The sequence below is a fragment of the Coccinella septempunctata genome, chromosome 1, assembly GCF_907165205.1.
Source record: "Coccinella septempunctata chromosome 1, icCocSept1.1, whole genome shotgun sequence".
In the NCBI taxonomy this organism is placed as follows: Eukaryota; Metazoa; Arthropoda; class Insecta; order Coleoptera; family Coccinellidae; genus Coccinella; species Coccinella septempunctata.
Window position 1 is genome coordinate 65,808,101 of NC_058189.1, and position 16,669 is coordinate 65,824,769.

At 36.9% G+C, this 16,669-nt stretch overlaps 1 protein-coding gene across 7 annotated transcripts in view; it reads right to left on the bottom strand.

The window, feature by feature from the left end:
* LOC123310174 (calpain-B-like) overlaps nucleotides 1-16,669 on the bottom strand; it is a 32,636-nt gene that overhangs the window by 12,196 nt on the left and 3,771 nt on the right. For 2 of the 7 annotated variants that reach the window (XM_044893606.1, XM_044893598.1), the window contains exons 1-2: nucleotides 15,429-16,066; nucleotides 2,843-3,022 (exon numbers count right to left, since the gene is read on the bottom strand). In XM_044893606.1, coding sequence (XP_044749541.1) covers nucleotides 2,843-3,022; nucleotides 15,429-15,986 — 738 coding nt within the window. In that variant the 5' untranslated portion in view covers nucleotides 15,987-16,066. Of the gene's footprint in view, nucleotides 1-2,842; nucleotides 3,023-6,187; nucleotides 6,636-15,428; nucleotides 16,067-16,669 lie in introns of those variants that run through there. The other 5 variants (XM_044893633.1, XM_044893624.1, XM_044893591.1 and 2 more) reach the window with 4 other exon arrangements.

A 16,669-nucleotide genomic window follows, 5' to 3' on the forward strand; every position in this document is an offset into this window, starting at 1 on the left:
GCCAAAATTTCCGATTTTCTATAGACCATAACTTAAAAACTAATCCTTTCAGCATAATTCTATTTGCATATTCGTAATCTATGCCTTAGTAAAAACACCAATTTTGGTGGAAATCAGTGAGATTGAAATTTTTTCAAATTTTCCATAGATGTAGGTACCGAGTTTTTCACCATAATTTGAGCCCCCCTTTAACTTTGTTACTAAGAGAGGTACAAAAAATAATTGTTTTATACGAAAGTTTCACGAAATGGAGTGTTTTAAAATGTTTTCACAAAATGAAATATATACAGAGTGGGCGATTTTTTGAAGAATATTTTTGGTCTCCGATCAAAACCGAATTCATTCTGTACACTAATTCGAGGGCGTAGAACACGAATATGCAAACAGATTTTCAAAAAAAAAACCATTTTTCAAGTTATGGTCGATGGAAAATCGGAAATTTTGTACCTTCGCGGAAAAATTCATAAAATCTGAACTGTTCATGATAGATGAATGAAGTGTGGTTTTTTATATTCGCAAAGAACCAATTCATCACAAAAAAAAACAGCATATGACTAGTGCCTTTTTTCTAGCTGCTACAGCTCTTCAAAGTTGACCAATATTTCCGAAATTTTGCACTAAAAGTGATTTATTCCTCAAAATACTGATCCTCCAAAAATCTAATTGCATATTCGTGATCTACGACCTTGAATTAATATGTAAAATGATCCGGGTCGACATATGTAGCTAAAAAAATAAATTTTTGTTCGGAATAATTTCGTTCATGAAGCGCGGGTAAAAACGATAGACGAGGGCGGGTTGTAAACGACATTCTTGTAAATACAAACTTTTTTATTTTTCGCACGATTGCAACCCGAGTCATTTTTTTTACTAATTCGAGGTCGTAGATTACGAATATGCAATTTTTGGGAGTATTTTGGGAAAAGAATAACTTTTAAAGGAATAATGAGAAAAAATATGTTTTGATGGAACAATGGGAAAAAAATAAGAGTGATTTTTTTCCCAAAGTACTCATCTTAGGAAAAATCTAATTGCATAATCTATACCACCTCGAACTAGTGAAAAAAATAACTCGGGTTGAAAGCGATGACGAATATGCAATTAGATTTTTCCTACGAACCTTAGAAGGGGGGGGGGGGGGGCCATCATGAATTTTTGCCCCGGTCAGAAAAAATCGTAGATCCGGGCCTGTCGATTTGTGAGGATGTATTGATATCTAGTTAGCCTAGACCAGTTCCATGCATAAAAAAATATTGCGTTACTATAGCAAACAACAATAACTCATTAGAAGTGTCAATGTGAAGTTTGAGGTCAAAAAAGTAAACCAGCGTTACGCAATAAATTAAAAGAAAGAAGGTGTTCACCGAAATTGTGAAAATCGAAAAATTGGAGTATCGAGCCATCATCAAGTACCTGTATTTAAAAGGGTTAAGAGGTAAGCAGATTTACGAAGGTATGTTTAATACCCTTGGTGATCAATGTCCTTCATTTGCGACCGTGAAAAATTGGACTGCAGGCTTCAAAAGAGGTAAATTTTCCATTGAAGATGATGACCGATCGGGAAGGCCAGTTTCTGTGCCAGTCATCGAAAATATCGATGCAGTTCATGACATGATTTTATCAGACAGTCGTCGAATTGGGCTAAAACGGATATCTGAAGCACTGAATATTTCATACGAACGCGTTCATCATATAGTTCACGACAATTTGGACATGAGAAAAAGTGCTGCAAAATGGATCCCCAAATGTTTGAATGTTGACCAAAAGCGTGCAAGGGTAGAAGCATCGCGTTCGATCTGTGCTCGATTTGAAAACGATGTAGACTTCTTAAACCGAATTGTTACTATGGATGAGACTTGGGTACATTTCTACGATCCAGAAATACAGCTACAATCGATGGAATGGCGACAGTCTGGTTCTCCAAGACCTAAGAAATTTCGTGGCCAAAAATATGCTGGAAAAGTTCTTGCTTCAGTTTTTTGGGATTGCCATGGAGTCATTCATCATGATTGATATTTTGGATAAGGGTAGAAAAATAACCGGAGATTACTATTCGACATTACTGACCACTCTACCGGAAAAAAATTAAAGAGAAAAGACGCGGAAAGCTATCCAAAGGTGTTACGTTTTTGCAGGACAACGTCCCTGCACACAAATCTCATGTTGCCATGCAAAAAATTCGTAATTTAGAGTTGGAATTACTAGAACACCCCCCTTATTCGCCAGATTTGGCTCCATCCTACTCTCATCTCTTTCCTCCACTGAAAAAGAAAGGTTAAAATTTTCTTCCAACGAGGAGGTAATAAAAACTACGGAGGTCTGGTTCGCAGAGCAAGAAGAAACATTTTTTTTGAAAGGTCTAGGGACGTTGCAGGTTCGCTGTAATAAATGTATCCAATTAAGAAGAGAATATGTTGAGTAATAAAATATTTTGATATTGAAATTTTGTTTGGTTCTATACTAGGCTAAGAATTTTTCAATATATCCTCGTAATACCTAACGTTACGACCTAAGCATTGACACAAATTCCACATCGTCGAGAAATATTGAATGCTGACCATGATTACGGTCTTATTTGACCTCGTCAGAGCAGCACAACTCAAACCTCGACGAAAATAGAATGTCAATAGCGGGTAGGGACCAAGTGAATTCCTAACTTATAAGGCTTGTTCGTACTGTGGTTCACAACAGTTGTGGACTGTACAGAGCAAGCGCAAATGGATTTTCGCTACCCTAAAATGGAATTGCGCTTGCTCTGTACAGTTCACAACCGTTGCAAACGACTCTACGAACAAACCTATTCTTTAATACCAATGAGAGAGTGCAAAGAGAATCTACTCACCCCTGGCCTCTTCCAGATGAAATGTCTGTCGGCATATCCAGTGGCGAAGAGGGAATAGTTGTTGGCGGGAAACTCTGGGTCCTCGAACAGCGTATTCGACTGCAGATGCTGCTCGCGTAGCGCGTAAAAGTCCTGAGGTCCTCCCTGCTTGGTCTTGAACCCCGATCCTTTTTCCCCGAACTGAAACGTGGGAAAACGCGAGGTTAGTTGCTTGTAGATCGAACCTATGGAGACGTTGGATTCTTTGCGTTTCTCCTTCATACTCGACGGGGGATTTTCGCAAGCTTATCTTGGGGAAAAGCGGCTTTTCCGCGATTTTCCAATCGGAAGGCCTCGGTCGGAAATTATCTGGCAGGAAGTTGCCGAGCGTGTTTTTATATGTATGTCCGTTTCCCGTTTGATTGCCATTCCGAAGGAAACGTCGACGAGTGTTTTATAATGCTTGGCAGACGATCTTGCGATAATTTCAAAGATAGTTTTTTTTTTTTACGTAGCCTGATCGTATCCTTCAAAGTGTTACTGGGTATGTTCTGCTTCTTTATGTAAACTCCATTCAATTTTTTTAGCACTCGGTTGGCCATGGAAATTGGACACATTTCACTCTGTATAGTACGAAAATGTGGGGTTATGACGCTTGTCAAAACATTTTTGGGTTTTAAATCAACGCTATGTTGCCCGTTCTACGTAAAAGTTTCTGTTATTACTTATTTTATCACAACACAATGTCGAATCTCTTCGGAAAATATGTGAAGAACGTAATTGAAGTTTATACAAACTGATTGAAGGCATACCAAATCCAGTTATTTGCATGAAAAATACAAGAGATCAGTATAATATCATAATATGCACTAGCTTGAGGAGAGTTAATGTTCGTCATCTTCTATGGCTTAAGTTTGAATACGTTACATCAGTTGTAGATTTCAAAAATATTAACCCGAAGATGAAATGCATATGATGCAGTGGTTGGGAATGGGTATCTCCCGAAGGAATTAACGAATAATTACAAGAATGTTAAATTCTTCAACAAAATCATCTTGCACCAATATAAGTAAAAGGAATTAAAGGAAGTTTCAAGTCAAGATGAACTTCACCTTTGAACAAAAATTTCACATGAATAAACAAATAGCAGGACAACTGGCGCGTATTTGTGGCTGTTCATCTTAATACATTGATATAATAATAATAATTATACTTCATTCAAATTTATTTTAGCAGTCGGTTGGCCATGAAATAATTTTCTCAAGTTTTTGTAACTAGAACGAAGTTAGGTTGGCACTCATGAAATGTCGTTAATGTCATAACGCCGTTGCCACAACTAATATCAATTTTCATTACGAAAATGCCGAAAGTGATTGAAAAATGAGACAGAGTTTCAGTAAGTGCTATGTAGAATTCAGGTCCGCTCATTCAAATAGTTATACCCTGATATTCTAAAATCCACAATACGTCAGACGGAAGCGAACATATTCAATGTAAGAGAATTTATATAATGTTTCATCTGAATCTAAACGACTTATATTTCAGCTGGATATTTCCACAATCAGAAAGATTGTGAATGAAGAGGATGACAAAGAATTTCCTTCTATTGGGGGACCCAAAAAAGTGGTGGCATTTGAGAATTTTATGTTTGAGTGAATTAATGCGAAAAGTTTACTAAAGGATTTTCGATAAATGTCATCGGAGAATAAGTTCCCTAAAATGGATTTTTCTATTTTTCATTTGACTTGTCTTATACAATGTAAATGTTTTAAGGTACTAATAAATACCTAATTATTATTATTACATCAATTTATTAAGATGAATAGCCACAAATACGCGCAAGCTGCTCTGTTGCTTGTTTATTCATGTGAAATTTTTGTTCAACCGTGAAGTTGCATCTCAACTTGAAACTTCCTTCAATTCCTTTTACTTAAATTGATGCAAGATGATTTTTGTTGAAGAATTTAACATTCTTGTAATTATCTGTTAATTCCTTCGGGAGATACCCATTTCCAACCACAACATCATATGCATTTCATCTTCGGGTTAATATTTTTGAAATCTACAAATGATGTAAGCCAAAGAAGATAACGAAGATTAACTCTCCTCAAGCTAGTGCATATTATGATATTATACTGATCTCTTGTATTTTCCATGCAAATAACTGGATTGGGCATGTCTTCAATCAGTTTGTATAAACTTCAATTATGTTCGTCACATATTTTCCGAAGAGATTCGACATTGTGATAAAATACGTAATAACAGAAACTTTTACGTAGAACGGGCAACATAGCGTTGATTTAAAACCCAAAAATATTTCGACAAGCTTCATAACCCCACATTTTCGTACTATACAGAGTGAAATGTGTCAAATTTCCATGGCCAACCGACTGCTAAAATAAAATTGAATGAAGTATAGGTATTTATTGGTACCTTATGACATTTACAATGTACAGGTCAAGTCAAATGAAAAATAGAAGAATAAATTTTCGGGAACTTATTCTACGATGACATTCATCGAAAATCCTGTAGTAAACTTTTCGCATTAATTCACTCAAACATAAAATTCTCAAATGCCACCACTTTTTTGGGTCCCCCAATAGAAGGAAATTATTTGTCATCCTCTTCATTCACAATCTTCATGATTGTGGAAATATTCAGCTGAAAGATAAGTCGTTTAGATTCAGATGAAACATTATTTAAATTCTCTTACATTTATGTTCGCTACCGTCTGAAGTATTGTGGATTTTAGAATATCAGGGTATAACTATTTGAATGAGTGGACCTGAATTCTAAATAGCACTTCCTGAAACCATGTCCCTTTTTTTAATCACTTTCGGCATTTTCGTAATAAAAATTGATATAAGTTGTGGCAACCAGGGGGGTTACAGTGACTCTATCAAACACAGTGGCGACAATTTTGGTCTCGTTTTTCATCATTTTAGCAAGAATATGGCGGATTTGACACATGACGTGACGTGAGCCAATCCGCATTCCGAATTAGAGATCATAGCATTGAAATATGTGCTTCTAATCCGCCATATTCTTGCTAAATTTCCAAATATCGCCACTGTGTTTGATAGAGTCACTGTACCAAAATCATGCCGGCGAAAAAGGAAAAACTCAATAGATGTCGCTCTATAAGGAAACAAATTCAGACAGAGAGTTGCTCATCTATAGGTTATCTATGGTGGCAATGGCATTATGACATTAACGAAATATCATGAGTGCCAACCTCACTCCGTTCTAGTTACAAAAACTTGAGAAAATTATTTCATGGCCAACCGACTGCTAAAATAATGTGAATGGAGTATATATAATCAATCATGATGAGAGCAATAGCGTCGAAGTCTTCAGCACGAGTACCTTGAATATTTTCTTGCCGGAATCATCGAACAGAATCTTCACTGGTTCATCGTCTTCCTTCCTCAAATTGAAACTGTACTTGCTCTTCCTAGCTCCGATGACGATCTTGGCAGGTAAACGGATGCTGGGCTTGATGGATCCTCCATTTTTCCCTTCGTTTTCCGCGTTCCCGTCGAGATTTACGTCCCCCACTCTCTGACCCTTACCGATAAAACTGGAAAAATTCCACGATAACTTCCCGTCAGTGCCCGAAGTGGAAGAACTGTACTGTTTCGGCGACTGGAAGATGACATTCCTCGAGTTCTGGTTCACCCCGACCACGTTTTTCACGAAAACTTCTTCTTTTACTTCTTCCAGAGAAGCCTTGTCATAATCAAGGATAGTTAGCATCCCCATTGAAGCGATGTGGTCAATGTTCGTCTTCGTGAACTAACTATAGCCGATCATTGAAGGGTAAATCTACACGATGATCGTCGATTGCAAATGTCTCGAGTAAAAATTAGTTATGTTGAAATCGTCAAATGGAAAACGTTTGGCAATCTTCTTATAACATAAACTTGAGGTCTGGTGAGTTTCATGTGTGTGAAGTAGGTCCAGCACTTTTCGATTTTCCAAAAAAAGATTTCGCTCTTCTGCTTGTGTTTTGTTGCTTTGTGCCTTCTTCTTATTCCATGCGGTTCTCAAGATATCTTACAAAATGTGGGCCAGTTCGGCACTCTCCGAAAATTTCGGTCTTAACGGCTGAAATAGGCTTTGTCAGACGTAACCTGACTTGTGCCGTTTGAATTTTTGCTAAAGTACCTCTAATTTTCTGAGAAATCGAAGAAGAAGAAAATAAAAGCTCAGAAGTCTCGTTTTCTCTTAATGGAAACATGCAACAATTATGGAGTGCGTGCGCTGAAATTTTCACGAAAATCCTGCTAATTTTTTAGATTTCGAAAAAAATTAGACCAGCACTTTTCTTTTTTTTGTCGAAAATTGTTCTATACTGGGTGAGTCTTTGACTCGTACAAATATTAAAACAGTAGATTCTTAAGGTCAAAGGAAACACTTTATTCCTTTCACCATTTTTTAGGAATCGGCTCAGTTTTAAAGATACAGGCTGTTGAAAAACCCTAAAAAAAATTTTTCATTATCTCACAAACGGTTTTATCGAATGAAATGAATTTCAGAGTATAGTTTTTCATTTATTTGATAAATCTTTTTCGAACACAACATATTACCCACGTCTTCAAGTTTTCTCATTATGACCATTAGGTACGTACCATAAAGAATACCATAAGAACCAAACTCTAAAAAACTAAGTTCGACGCTATCTGAGGAATAGGTATTTGGACGTTTTGTAAAATGAATGTATTACTGATATTTTCTCCTATAATGCACCGTTTTCGAGTAATTTGATGTTAAAAATCTATAAAAAATGAAAAATTGGGCACTTTACCTCAATGCAAGTCTGTTTAAGATCTATAGATGTGTAGTGTCACAGATTTAGCTAGTTATTCTGTTTTCCTAGGGGTGAAACAGCTCATTAAGAAAACTTGAAATGATTATATATTTTTATCAGGACCGAATCGGAAAAAATAGTATAGGAAAAGCGTTTCGTTTGACTTCAAGAATCTACTGTTAGAATATTTGTACGCTTCAAAGGCTCACCCTGTATAATTGTGCCATGTTCGTCCTAATTTCCAGAAAAAACTTTTCTTTCAAATGGTGCAAATTAGAAGTAGATTTTTTGAGAATCAGGCTCGAAATTCAAAACGTTGAGGATCACAAACTCCCGTGAACAAAAGAAAATTTTTCGTATCTGAAGGGAAAGTTTGGATTTTATCTGAAAATTCAAACCGCATAAATGCAGCACAATTTTCTCCGAAATCATTATTTCAAGAAAAATTTGCGGGATTTTCGTATAAATTGCAACAGCACAAGTTAGCACACGTCTAGCACAAATTTTTCTGTTAACATTGAGGAAATACGAAAGTTCTCGGCTAACTTCTTTTCGATTTCCCGGAATATTCGATGAATTTTCTTGAAAATATTTTCACTCATTTTCCATTTTCCTAAAAATTAGAGGTTTTTTGGCAAGAACTCGAAAGGGACCACTCAGTACATTTGGTACAAAATCCATTCCGGCCAAGTATTTCAAAAGTGCTGGGCTGGCCCATTTTATACATGGTGTGCAACATACTGAGAACCGACTTATGGAATAAACAAAGAACACAAACCTAGCACAATTCAGTACAATTTTTTTTTCGGAAATTGAAAAATTCTGGCCAACTTCGTACACATGAGAGTTTGACGTAAAAACGAAGAACATGATGGAAGCCCCAAAGGGAGAAGATTCGAGCCAGTCGCAGGAACAACATAGACCAACACTCACATCACTTGAAATCGAAGGTGATTGGGTTCCATATGAACTGAAGCCCAGAGAATGACCACAGCATCCTCAGCAATAAAAGTTTCTTCTCCAATAATATTGGATGTAAGGAGCACAGAACACGACCTCCTTTCATTGACCTTTCTGTGGTATAGGAAAGATTTTCAGGCGAAGGGAAAACCGAAAGAGTATTACACTAGAGGAATTTTTCTGGAAGAACTCTAACACTGGAAGATGCAAGAAGCAAGACTATGCTACACCTCCTCAATCATCTAATGAGAATATGTCTAGCAGAAACTGCCGAGTGCAAATTCTGTGGGGAAAAGGATGAAACTCCAGAACTCCTGAGGACAGAATTCCCGTCCATTGCTGACCAACGCAAAAAATGCTTTAGACGAAAAACTTGAAGGAGTAAGGAGGTAACCTCTTTGATGCCATCCCAGATACTGTTCATTAAAACTCTGGAACCGAATGGAATGTTGATCCCCAACATTGTGTTTCCGGAAATCCAGTTATGATCCAGTTTTGTCGAGCTCACATCAATTCGACCTTATCCAAACGGAAGTACAATCAATTTCGATCGAATATTCAGGTCAGAATGTCCACAATGTGCTCCAGGGTTTTCTTGTGGCAAAACAAGCAGAATGAATTGATGCGGATGGAGTTTAGAGAAATTAGCACTGATTTAATTAACTAAAACATACGGTACTGGCGATAGTTTTATTATCGAGCCATGAAGATAAGTATAAAACAACAAAAAAGACTAGATAGAAAGTTTGTGAGGTATATAAAGTATATACATTCAATTCGTACAAATATATTTACAGTAGATTCTTGAGATAAAAAGAAACATTTTTTTTCCTAACCATATTTTCCGAATCGGCTCGGTTCGAAAGATACAGGCTGTTGAAAAATCATAAAAAATGTAATTTTTAGTTTTATTTCACAAACGGTTTCATCGAATGGAATGAATTTCGGAATATAGTTTTTCATCTTTTAGATGAATCTTTTTCGAACACAAGATATCACCCACGTCTTCCAGTTTTCTCATTATGACCATTACGTACCATAAAAATGCCAAAAATTCAAAGAGTCCAACTCTTGAATCTGAGTTGGACGCTATCTAATGAATATTTGAACGTTTTGTAAAAAAAAAGTATTCTTGATATTTTCTCGTATAATGCGCCGTTCTCGAGTAATTTGATGTTCAAAAATTAAAAAAGTATCTGTGAAATTTGAAAAATTTGGGTACTTTGGCTGAATGCAACTCTGTTTAAAAGATCCATAGATCTTTAGGATCACAGATTTAGCTAGTTATTCTGAAGGTAATTTTGTTTTTCCAGGGGTGGCACAGCTCATTATGAAAACTTAAAATGGCTATATCTTTTTATCCGGTCAGAATCAGAAAAAATGGTATTGAAAAAAAGTGTCTCTTTTGACCTCAAGAAACTACTAGTGAAATATTTGTACGAGTCAAAGACTCACCCTTTATATAATAAAGTGTTAGAACTATTTAGAGGGGGACTGCAGGGATATCGAAAACCGTTAGAAATACAGGGAAGCTTAAATTACGAAAAAGTTGCTTTATTCAAGAATGAGTGGGTGGGTGTAAAAATCTCTGATTGTTCCTGAGATATCTTCTTCATAACTCATTTGTTTTTGGAGATAACTACACGAAATTCGGTGTGTAGTCATAATTCTATATAGCGATTATACTGGGTGTACTTTTTTGTAATTTAAGCCACTCTTTATATTTAACGGTTTTCGATATTTCTATAGTCAGCCTCTAAATAATTCTATGTATATGTTTTGAATGTCAGCAATACATTCGGTACTAGCGATAGTTTTATTATCGAGCCATGAAGATAATGTAGTTTCTACATACAGTTTTTTTTTAATTCACTGGGACCAATGAATACTTTTCGGGACCACCGCAAAAACTTCCACTAAAGCCTTCAAGCCTTGAAGAAAGATGTTTTCCTTCGTAAATCACCCAAAACACCTAACACCTCAAAAAAATTCGCGCAAAACTCTGCTGTGAGAAACGCTAAATCGAAGTACGAGATTCAAGCGTGGAAAATATCGCCGGAAACGGTCTTTTGGACGGAAAACGATCAACGCACAAATGTCAGGTCAGTTAAGACGGTCACCTAGGAAAACGGGGTCGACGAAATCCCCATTATATCATCCCGAAACTTCGACGGGAGCTATAGTTGCGACGCTGAAAGGCGCAGATGAACTGAAGAGGCTCGACGGAAGGCGCGAAACGCGACGGATGACATTTATCGCAATTACGATAAAAGAAGTGCGGTTTGCACGAAATTACCGAATTGAGAGAGGCGTCGCGTGGTGGGGGGAATCGCGACAACTTATTCAATTACGAAAATTGAGGCGACTCTCATGGAAAGTCAATTGGGGATTATGAAACATCATGAAATGGTAGATTAAACATGAAGAGTATAAATAAAAGGAGTGAGGGACCTACTAGACTATCTTTCACGCATTTTTTAATCCAAATTTCTCTCTTATTTTTCACTTATGAAGGGTGTGAGAAAAATTATTCATGAAAACGTCTTCTGACTGTGGTTAGTGAAATTTTAGTAAGAAAGTCTCTTCTCCAGGTGCTGAAACGCTGTCTACTCCCCGGAAATGTTGAAAAATTCATCGGGAAAGCCTCAAATCAATAATTAATGTGATATGGTAATAAACTGCTCCACATGAGTTAGGGATATTGACTTAAATCGCAAAAAAATATAGTTAAAATAAGATTTTTGTGATGAAAATTCATATTAATATGATTTCAAGTTGCAAATTAGTTTTAGCCTATAGGTCTGCAGCGTATACAGGGTAGTTAAGAAAAATCGAGTAAAATAACGAAATTTTATTACCAGAGAATTCAAGCATTTTAATACTATCAATACAATGTATGGCCTCCACGGGCATCAATAACAGCTTGACATCTTCTTTGCATACTACACACGAGGTTGTGAATTTGGTTCCATAAACGGGGCAGAAGCTCTCTCAGATCATTTAAGGATTCTGGGGTAGATTGTTGATCATCTAATCTCCTTTGGAGCATATCCCATGCATGTTCTATGCAATTCAAATCTGGTGAGTGCGGAGGTATTGGTAAATGTGGAATACCAAGCTCTTCGCGCGCATTCTCAACTATGGCTGCACGGTGCGGTCTAGCGTTATCGTCTAGAAATTGAAAAGTTTCACCAATGGCAGCGTGAAAATTTGGCACAACATTGTCAATTACATGCTCCCTATAGTGTAAGGCGGTCATATTCCCAGGACAAATGTGTAGATCTGTGCGCCCGTTGAAACATATCCCGGTCCATACCATAACACTAACCCCTCGGAATGGATGGACTTCTTGGACATGCGACGATTACGGGGTATGCGTAGGATTGTCCATACCCTTATTCTTCGAGAATCTGAAAATCGTCCATATCTTGATTCATCAGTGAAAAGGACACTACGCCATTGATCGTTCCAATTGATATGTTGCCTTGCCCATTCCAGTCTTTGACGCTTATGGTCACGTGTTAATGGAACTCCTCTTAATGGACGTCTAGAACCTAGATTCACCTCCCTCAAACATCGTCTGATGGTTTCGATGGAAACTTGGACCTCATCTGCATTTTGAAGAGTGTTCCGTAGCATTCTACACGTAGATGTAGGGTTTCTTCGCGCCGAAACGGTGATGAAATGATTCTGAGCAGGTGTTGTTTTTCGTCGCCCACCAAGCCTTGGTCTATACCAAAGTCGAGATATCACACTTTGGCTGTCTTGGATCCTTTCCGCTACAACAACCTGAGTTAGGCCACCCTGTAGCATTTCAATAGCCCTATTAGCCTCAGCGTTTGTTAATTTACGTCTTGGCATTTCCAGAAAACTCGTTTCAAATCGAAGCCATCGATAAACTGACTTCATTTCAAAATAAGAACGTTCATGAAGCATATGCAAAGAACCAAACTTCAGAAAAAAGGCGTCCAGATTGACGAAATGTCTCATACTGATTTTTATTGGATCGATTCAAGTTGTTATTGAGTTTTAAATGATTTTACAGCGATTTTCTCGAAGATTACATACTTTTAAAAACGATTGAATACGATATCCCTAACACTTGTGGAGCAGTTTATATTATATTGCATGTGAGACGGCACTGCATTCCTGAGAAAAATTATCAATGTTTTCTTCTGGAAAATCATGGAAATCGCAAATAGTCATGAATAAGTAGATAAAGATTAAAACTATTTGATAGGAGTTAAAGATATCAGGTGTAACTCCTCGATTATGAATTGACGTCAACGGATTTGACTCATAACCCTCGCTCATACACTTCGATAATGATCTTTTGTATCTGTAATGTCAGTTGAGCAAATATTTATCTCCATATTTGAGCTACGAATCCAATAAAACGCTGAGCCCTTGAAAAAGTATATTTCTAGGTGCAATGGGTACAATTTCCGAATGAGAATGAAACCATAAAGGGTATTAGTAGATTTTCTCAACGGATATTAAAAGCTTCATAATTTTGGAAACTCTAACAACTCAGATACAATAACTCTGTCAGATAGGTGGGAACTCTTTCCACAAAATCTGGACCTAGATCCACGTATCTGAACTGTGCGATGTTTCTTCATCTAAAAAGCGTAAAAGTCTGCGTGTGGTGAACAAAAAATTATACAATCCATCTGTAAACGGAACAAAAAAAACATAGAATGCGTGAATCTATCGAGGAAGGCCTTATCTCAGAAACATTTCGATGACCCACTTACCTTGACGTTCAAACGAAAGTTTCTGGACAAATAACCCATTTTTCCTCACAAAAATCACATCACAGAACCGTACATCTAACACGATAAACATTTACTAGGGCAGGATCTAAGGGACTCACCGAATGCAACAATCGAAAACGAGAAAAATCCTGACGCCAGTCGTATCGATTCAAAGTCTGGCCCCTGGTCTAGATTTTGACAATATTTCAAACGGAATGAATAATGGGCTGAGGGAAGTTCTGCTTTGAGCTGTTAATTTTTTGTCGCTTTTTCTAGGCATATGGAATGAAAGAACTGTTTATCGGTCTTCCTCAGGAGAAATAGCTCAGATAAAAAGATTTTCTACCCGTAAAAGTGATACTACTAGATTCATATTTTCATAACGAACAGTTTTATGATAAATTTCAAACTCTCTCCAATATCGAAGCTTCCTTTAGTCCTACTAAAAGGAGAAACTAAAAAAAGTTACAAAATTGAAGAGACTTTGAAATTGACTGATTGATAATGGCTGTTAGATTTTCCAAGAGCTATAAAAGCTGAAATCAGAAGAGTTTCCACTCTTCTCCAAGGAATATGAGAAGAAGAAAAGTCTAGCACTCAGTTGCAATGACGTAATTGTCCGTTACAATTTTATCCTCCATTACACAGGGTGAGTATTTGACTCGTACAAATATTTTAACAGTGAGGTCAAAAAAAAACATTTTTCTCCTCTACAATTTTTTCCGATTCGGCCCTGATAAAAATATATAGCCATTTAAGGTTTTCATAATAAGCTGTGCCACCCCTGGAAAAACAAAATTCTTTCAGAATAACTAGCTAAATCAGTGACACTACGCATCTGTGGATACAGAATTGTATTCAGCCAAAGTCACCAATTTTTCAAACCTCACAGAAACTTTTTTATTATCAAATTACTCGAAAACAGCGCATTATATGAGGAAATTTAAAAAATACTTTCATTTTACAAAACATTCAGATATTCATTAGATAGCGTCCAACTTAGTTTTAAGAGTTGGGTTCTTTGAATTTTTGGTATTTTATGGTACGTTATAGGCATATTGAGAAACTGGAAGACGTGGGTGGTATCTTGTGTTCGAAAAAAATTGATCAAATAAATGAAAAACCATATTCCGAAATTTATTTCATTCGATAAAACCGTTTGTGAGAAAATAACATTTTTTTATGATTTTCCAACAGCTTGTATCTTTTAAACCGAGCCGATTCGGATAAAATGATGAAGCAAAAATTTGTTTCTTTTGACCTCAAGAATCAACTATTACAATATTTGTACGAGTCAAACACTAACCACTCACCTACTCTGTTCAATGTGGGATCTGAATTTTAATGGACCATTAAATTATAATTGACGTTCCTGCAACTGGGTGTCCCAAAACTAGTGCATCAAACGTCACACCACGATAGAGTAGACCAAATACTCTTGAATGGCACCAATATTAGTTCGGCGAAAATGTACCGTTTCCAAAATAATCAGAATTTTATTAAAATACCTAAAGTTGCCGATTTTCGAACTATTTTTCTTGATCACAGGGCCAATTTGTGAAAAAAGACGATTTTAAATTGTATTGAACTAAGATAATTGTTTTATCTCCCCTAATTGAAATTTTTCTAAGTAGTTAATCGATAACCTGAGTAAATGTAAATTAAAACAATTGTTTTTTCTACATGATTTTCATTACTCAGAACAAACCCCCTCTATAGGGGTGAAAATATTGGTGAAAAACGCTATCCTTAATCACAAATTGGCCTTGTGAGTGAAAAAATAGTTCGAAAATCGGCAACTTTAGGTTAGGTTTTTTCAGAAACGTTACATTTTCGCTCAACTAATGTTGGTGTCATTCGATAGTATTTGATCTACTCTACCGTGGTGTGACGTTTGATTCACTAGTTTTGGGACACCCTGTGTATAATATAATATGGTATCCACATGAATAAGCCTTGGAAGCGATTGCCAGACCCAGTATTGAATTTCAGTAATGTCTAGATGTTAGTTTTTAATGTCTTTCTGTAGCCAATAAATAATTATTGGACTGATTGGAAGATTCTGGTTCAACCAACTCACCCAGTAAGTTCTGGTCCAATCGAACCCAGTAGGGTCACCAATCGCCCTACCCTGAACCTGATACGTGATCAACTTCTCAAAAGTAGCCTCTCTCCTCGGCATATATCTTTTACCGCCGCCACCTTTAGGCTTAACAGCTGTGGCCTCGACCTCCGTAACATTTTTCCTACTGACAATTTCCTCCTGCACAGCGCTAGGCTGTACCGCATCCGACTTGGGCAAGCCTTCAGCACAAAAACATTCCAGATCCTTGGACACGTCGCCTTGCTTGCTCTTCCTCCTCTTCCTGAGGGAGCAGTCACACTCATCCCGAAGCACCTTCACGTTTATGTTCAAAGGACTGGATAGTGGATCCTTCTTCCTCTCTGGGTTGCTACCGCTGCCCCTAGAGGTCATGTTTCTGGTCTGCGTTTGGGTCGATGTGATTCTCACGGTTTTACAATAATTTAGGGATTCTACACTGATGATATCGGTTCGTTTTCTGCGAAAGTTCGATCGTACATTGGTGGGCGGGCTGGTCCAGTTAGTGAAGGATGGGGGATGAAGAATCTCGAACATTCTGAAGGACCCTAAACACCATTTCACCGAATTCGCTTTGCTATGAAACTGATGGATGAAAGACGTTCATGTCAAGGGGTGACAATCGGACACAGGAGGGATTTCCTGTCAGAACTGAATCAACGAATCGACTCAATGCAGATTTGAAATTTTCCTGAAGGGCCATTTGTTTCCATGTTCATACAACCCTTACCTATAATAATGATAATGATCAGGCAGTTTCATGATCAATTTTAATTTTTAAGACTTTTTGCCCTACTTTTTGAAGAGAAACTGGCTGTATACTATTAAATAAAAGTGAAAACAGAAACAAAACGAGTTTCACTGAAGAATCAACATGTACACTGCGCAAAAAAATTAACGCACATTCTGAAAATCTCAATTTTAATGGAAGTTAACTCTACATTGACTTTATAACTTATTTTTTATGTTCTCTCGGGAAGGTTTTGAACGAAACAAGACACATTAAATGGAAGAAAAATTCAGGATTTCACCGAATCTTATGTGAAAGAAGAGAAATGAACAATTTTCAAAATACTGAAATGCTGATAAGTGATTTAATACTTGGTATTTCCACCCCTTGCGTTAATTACAGCTTGGCAACGACGGTTCATACTCAAAATGAGTGATCTTAAAATGTTCTGATGTAATCCTTCCTAGATTTCTCTGAGTTGGATTCCTAA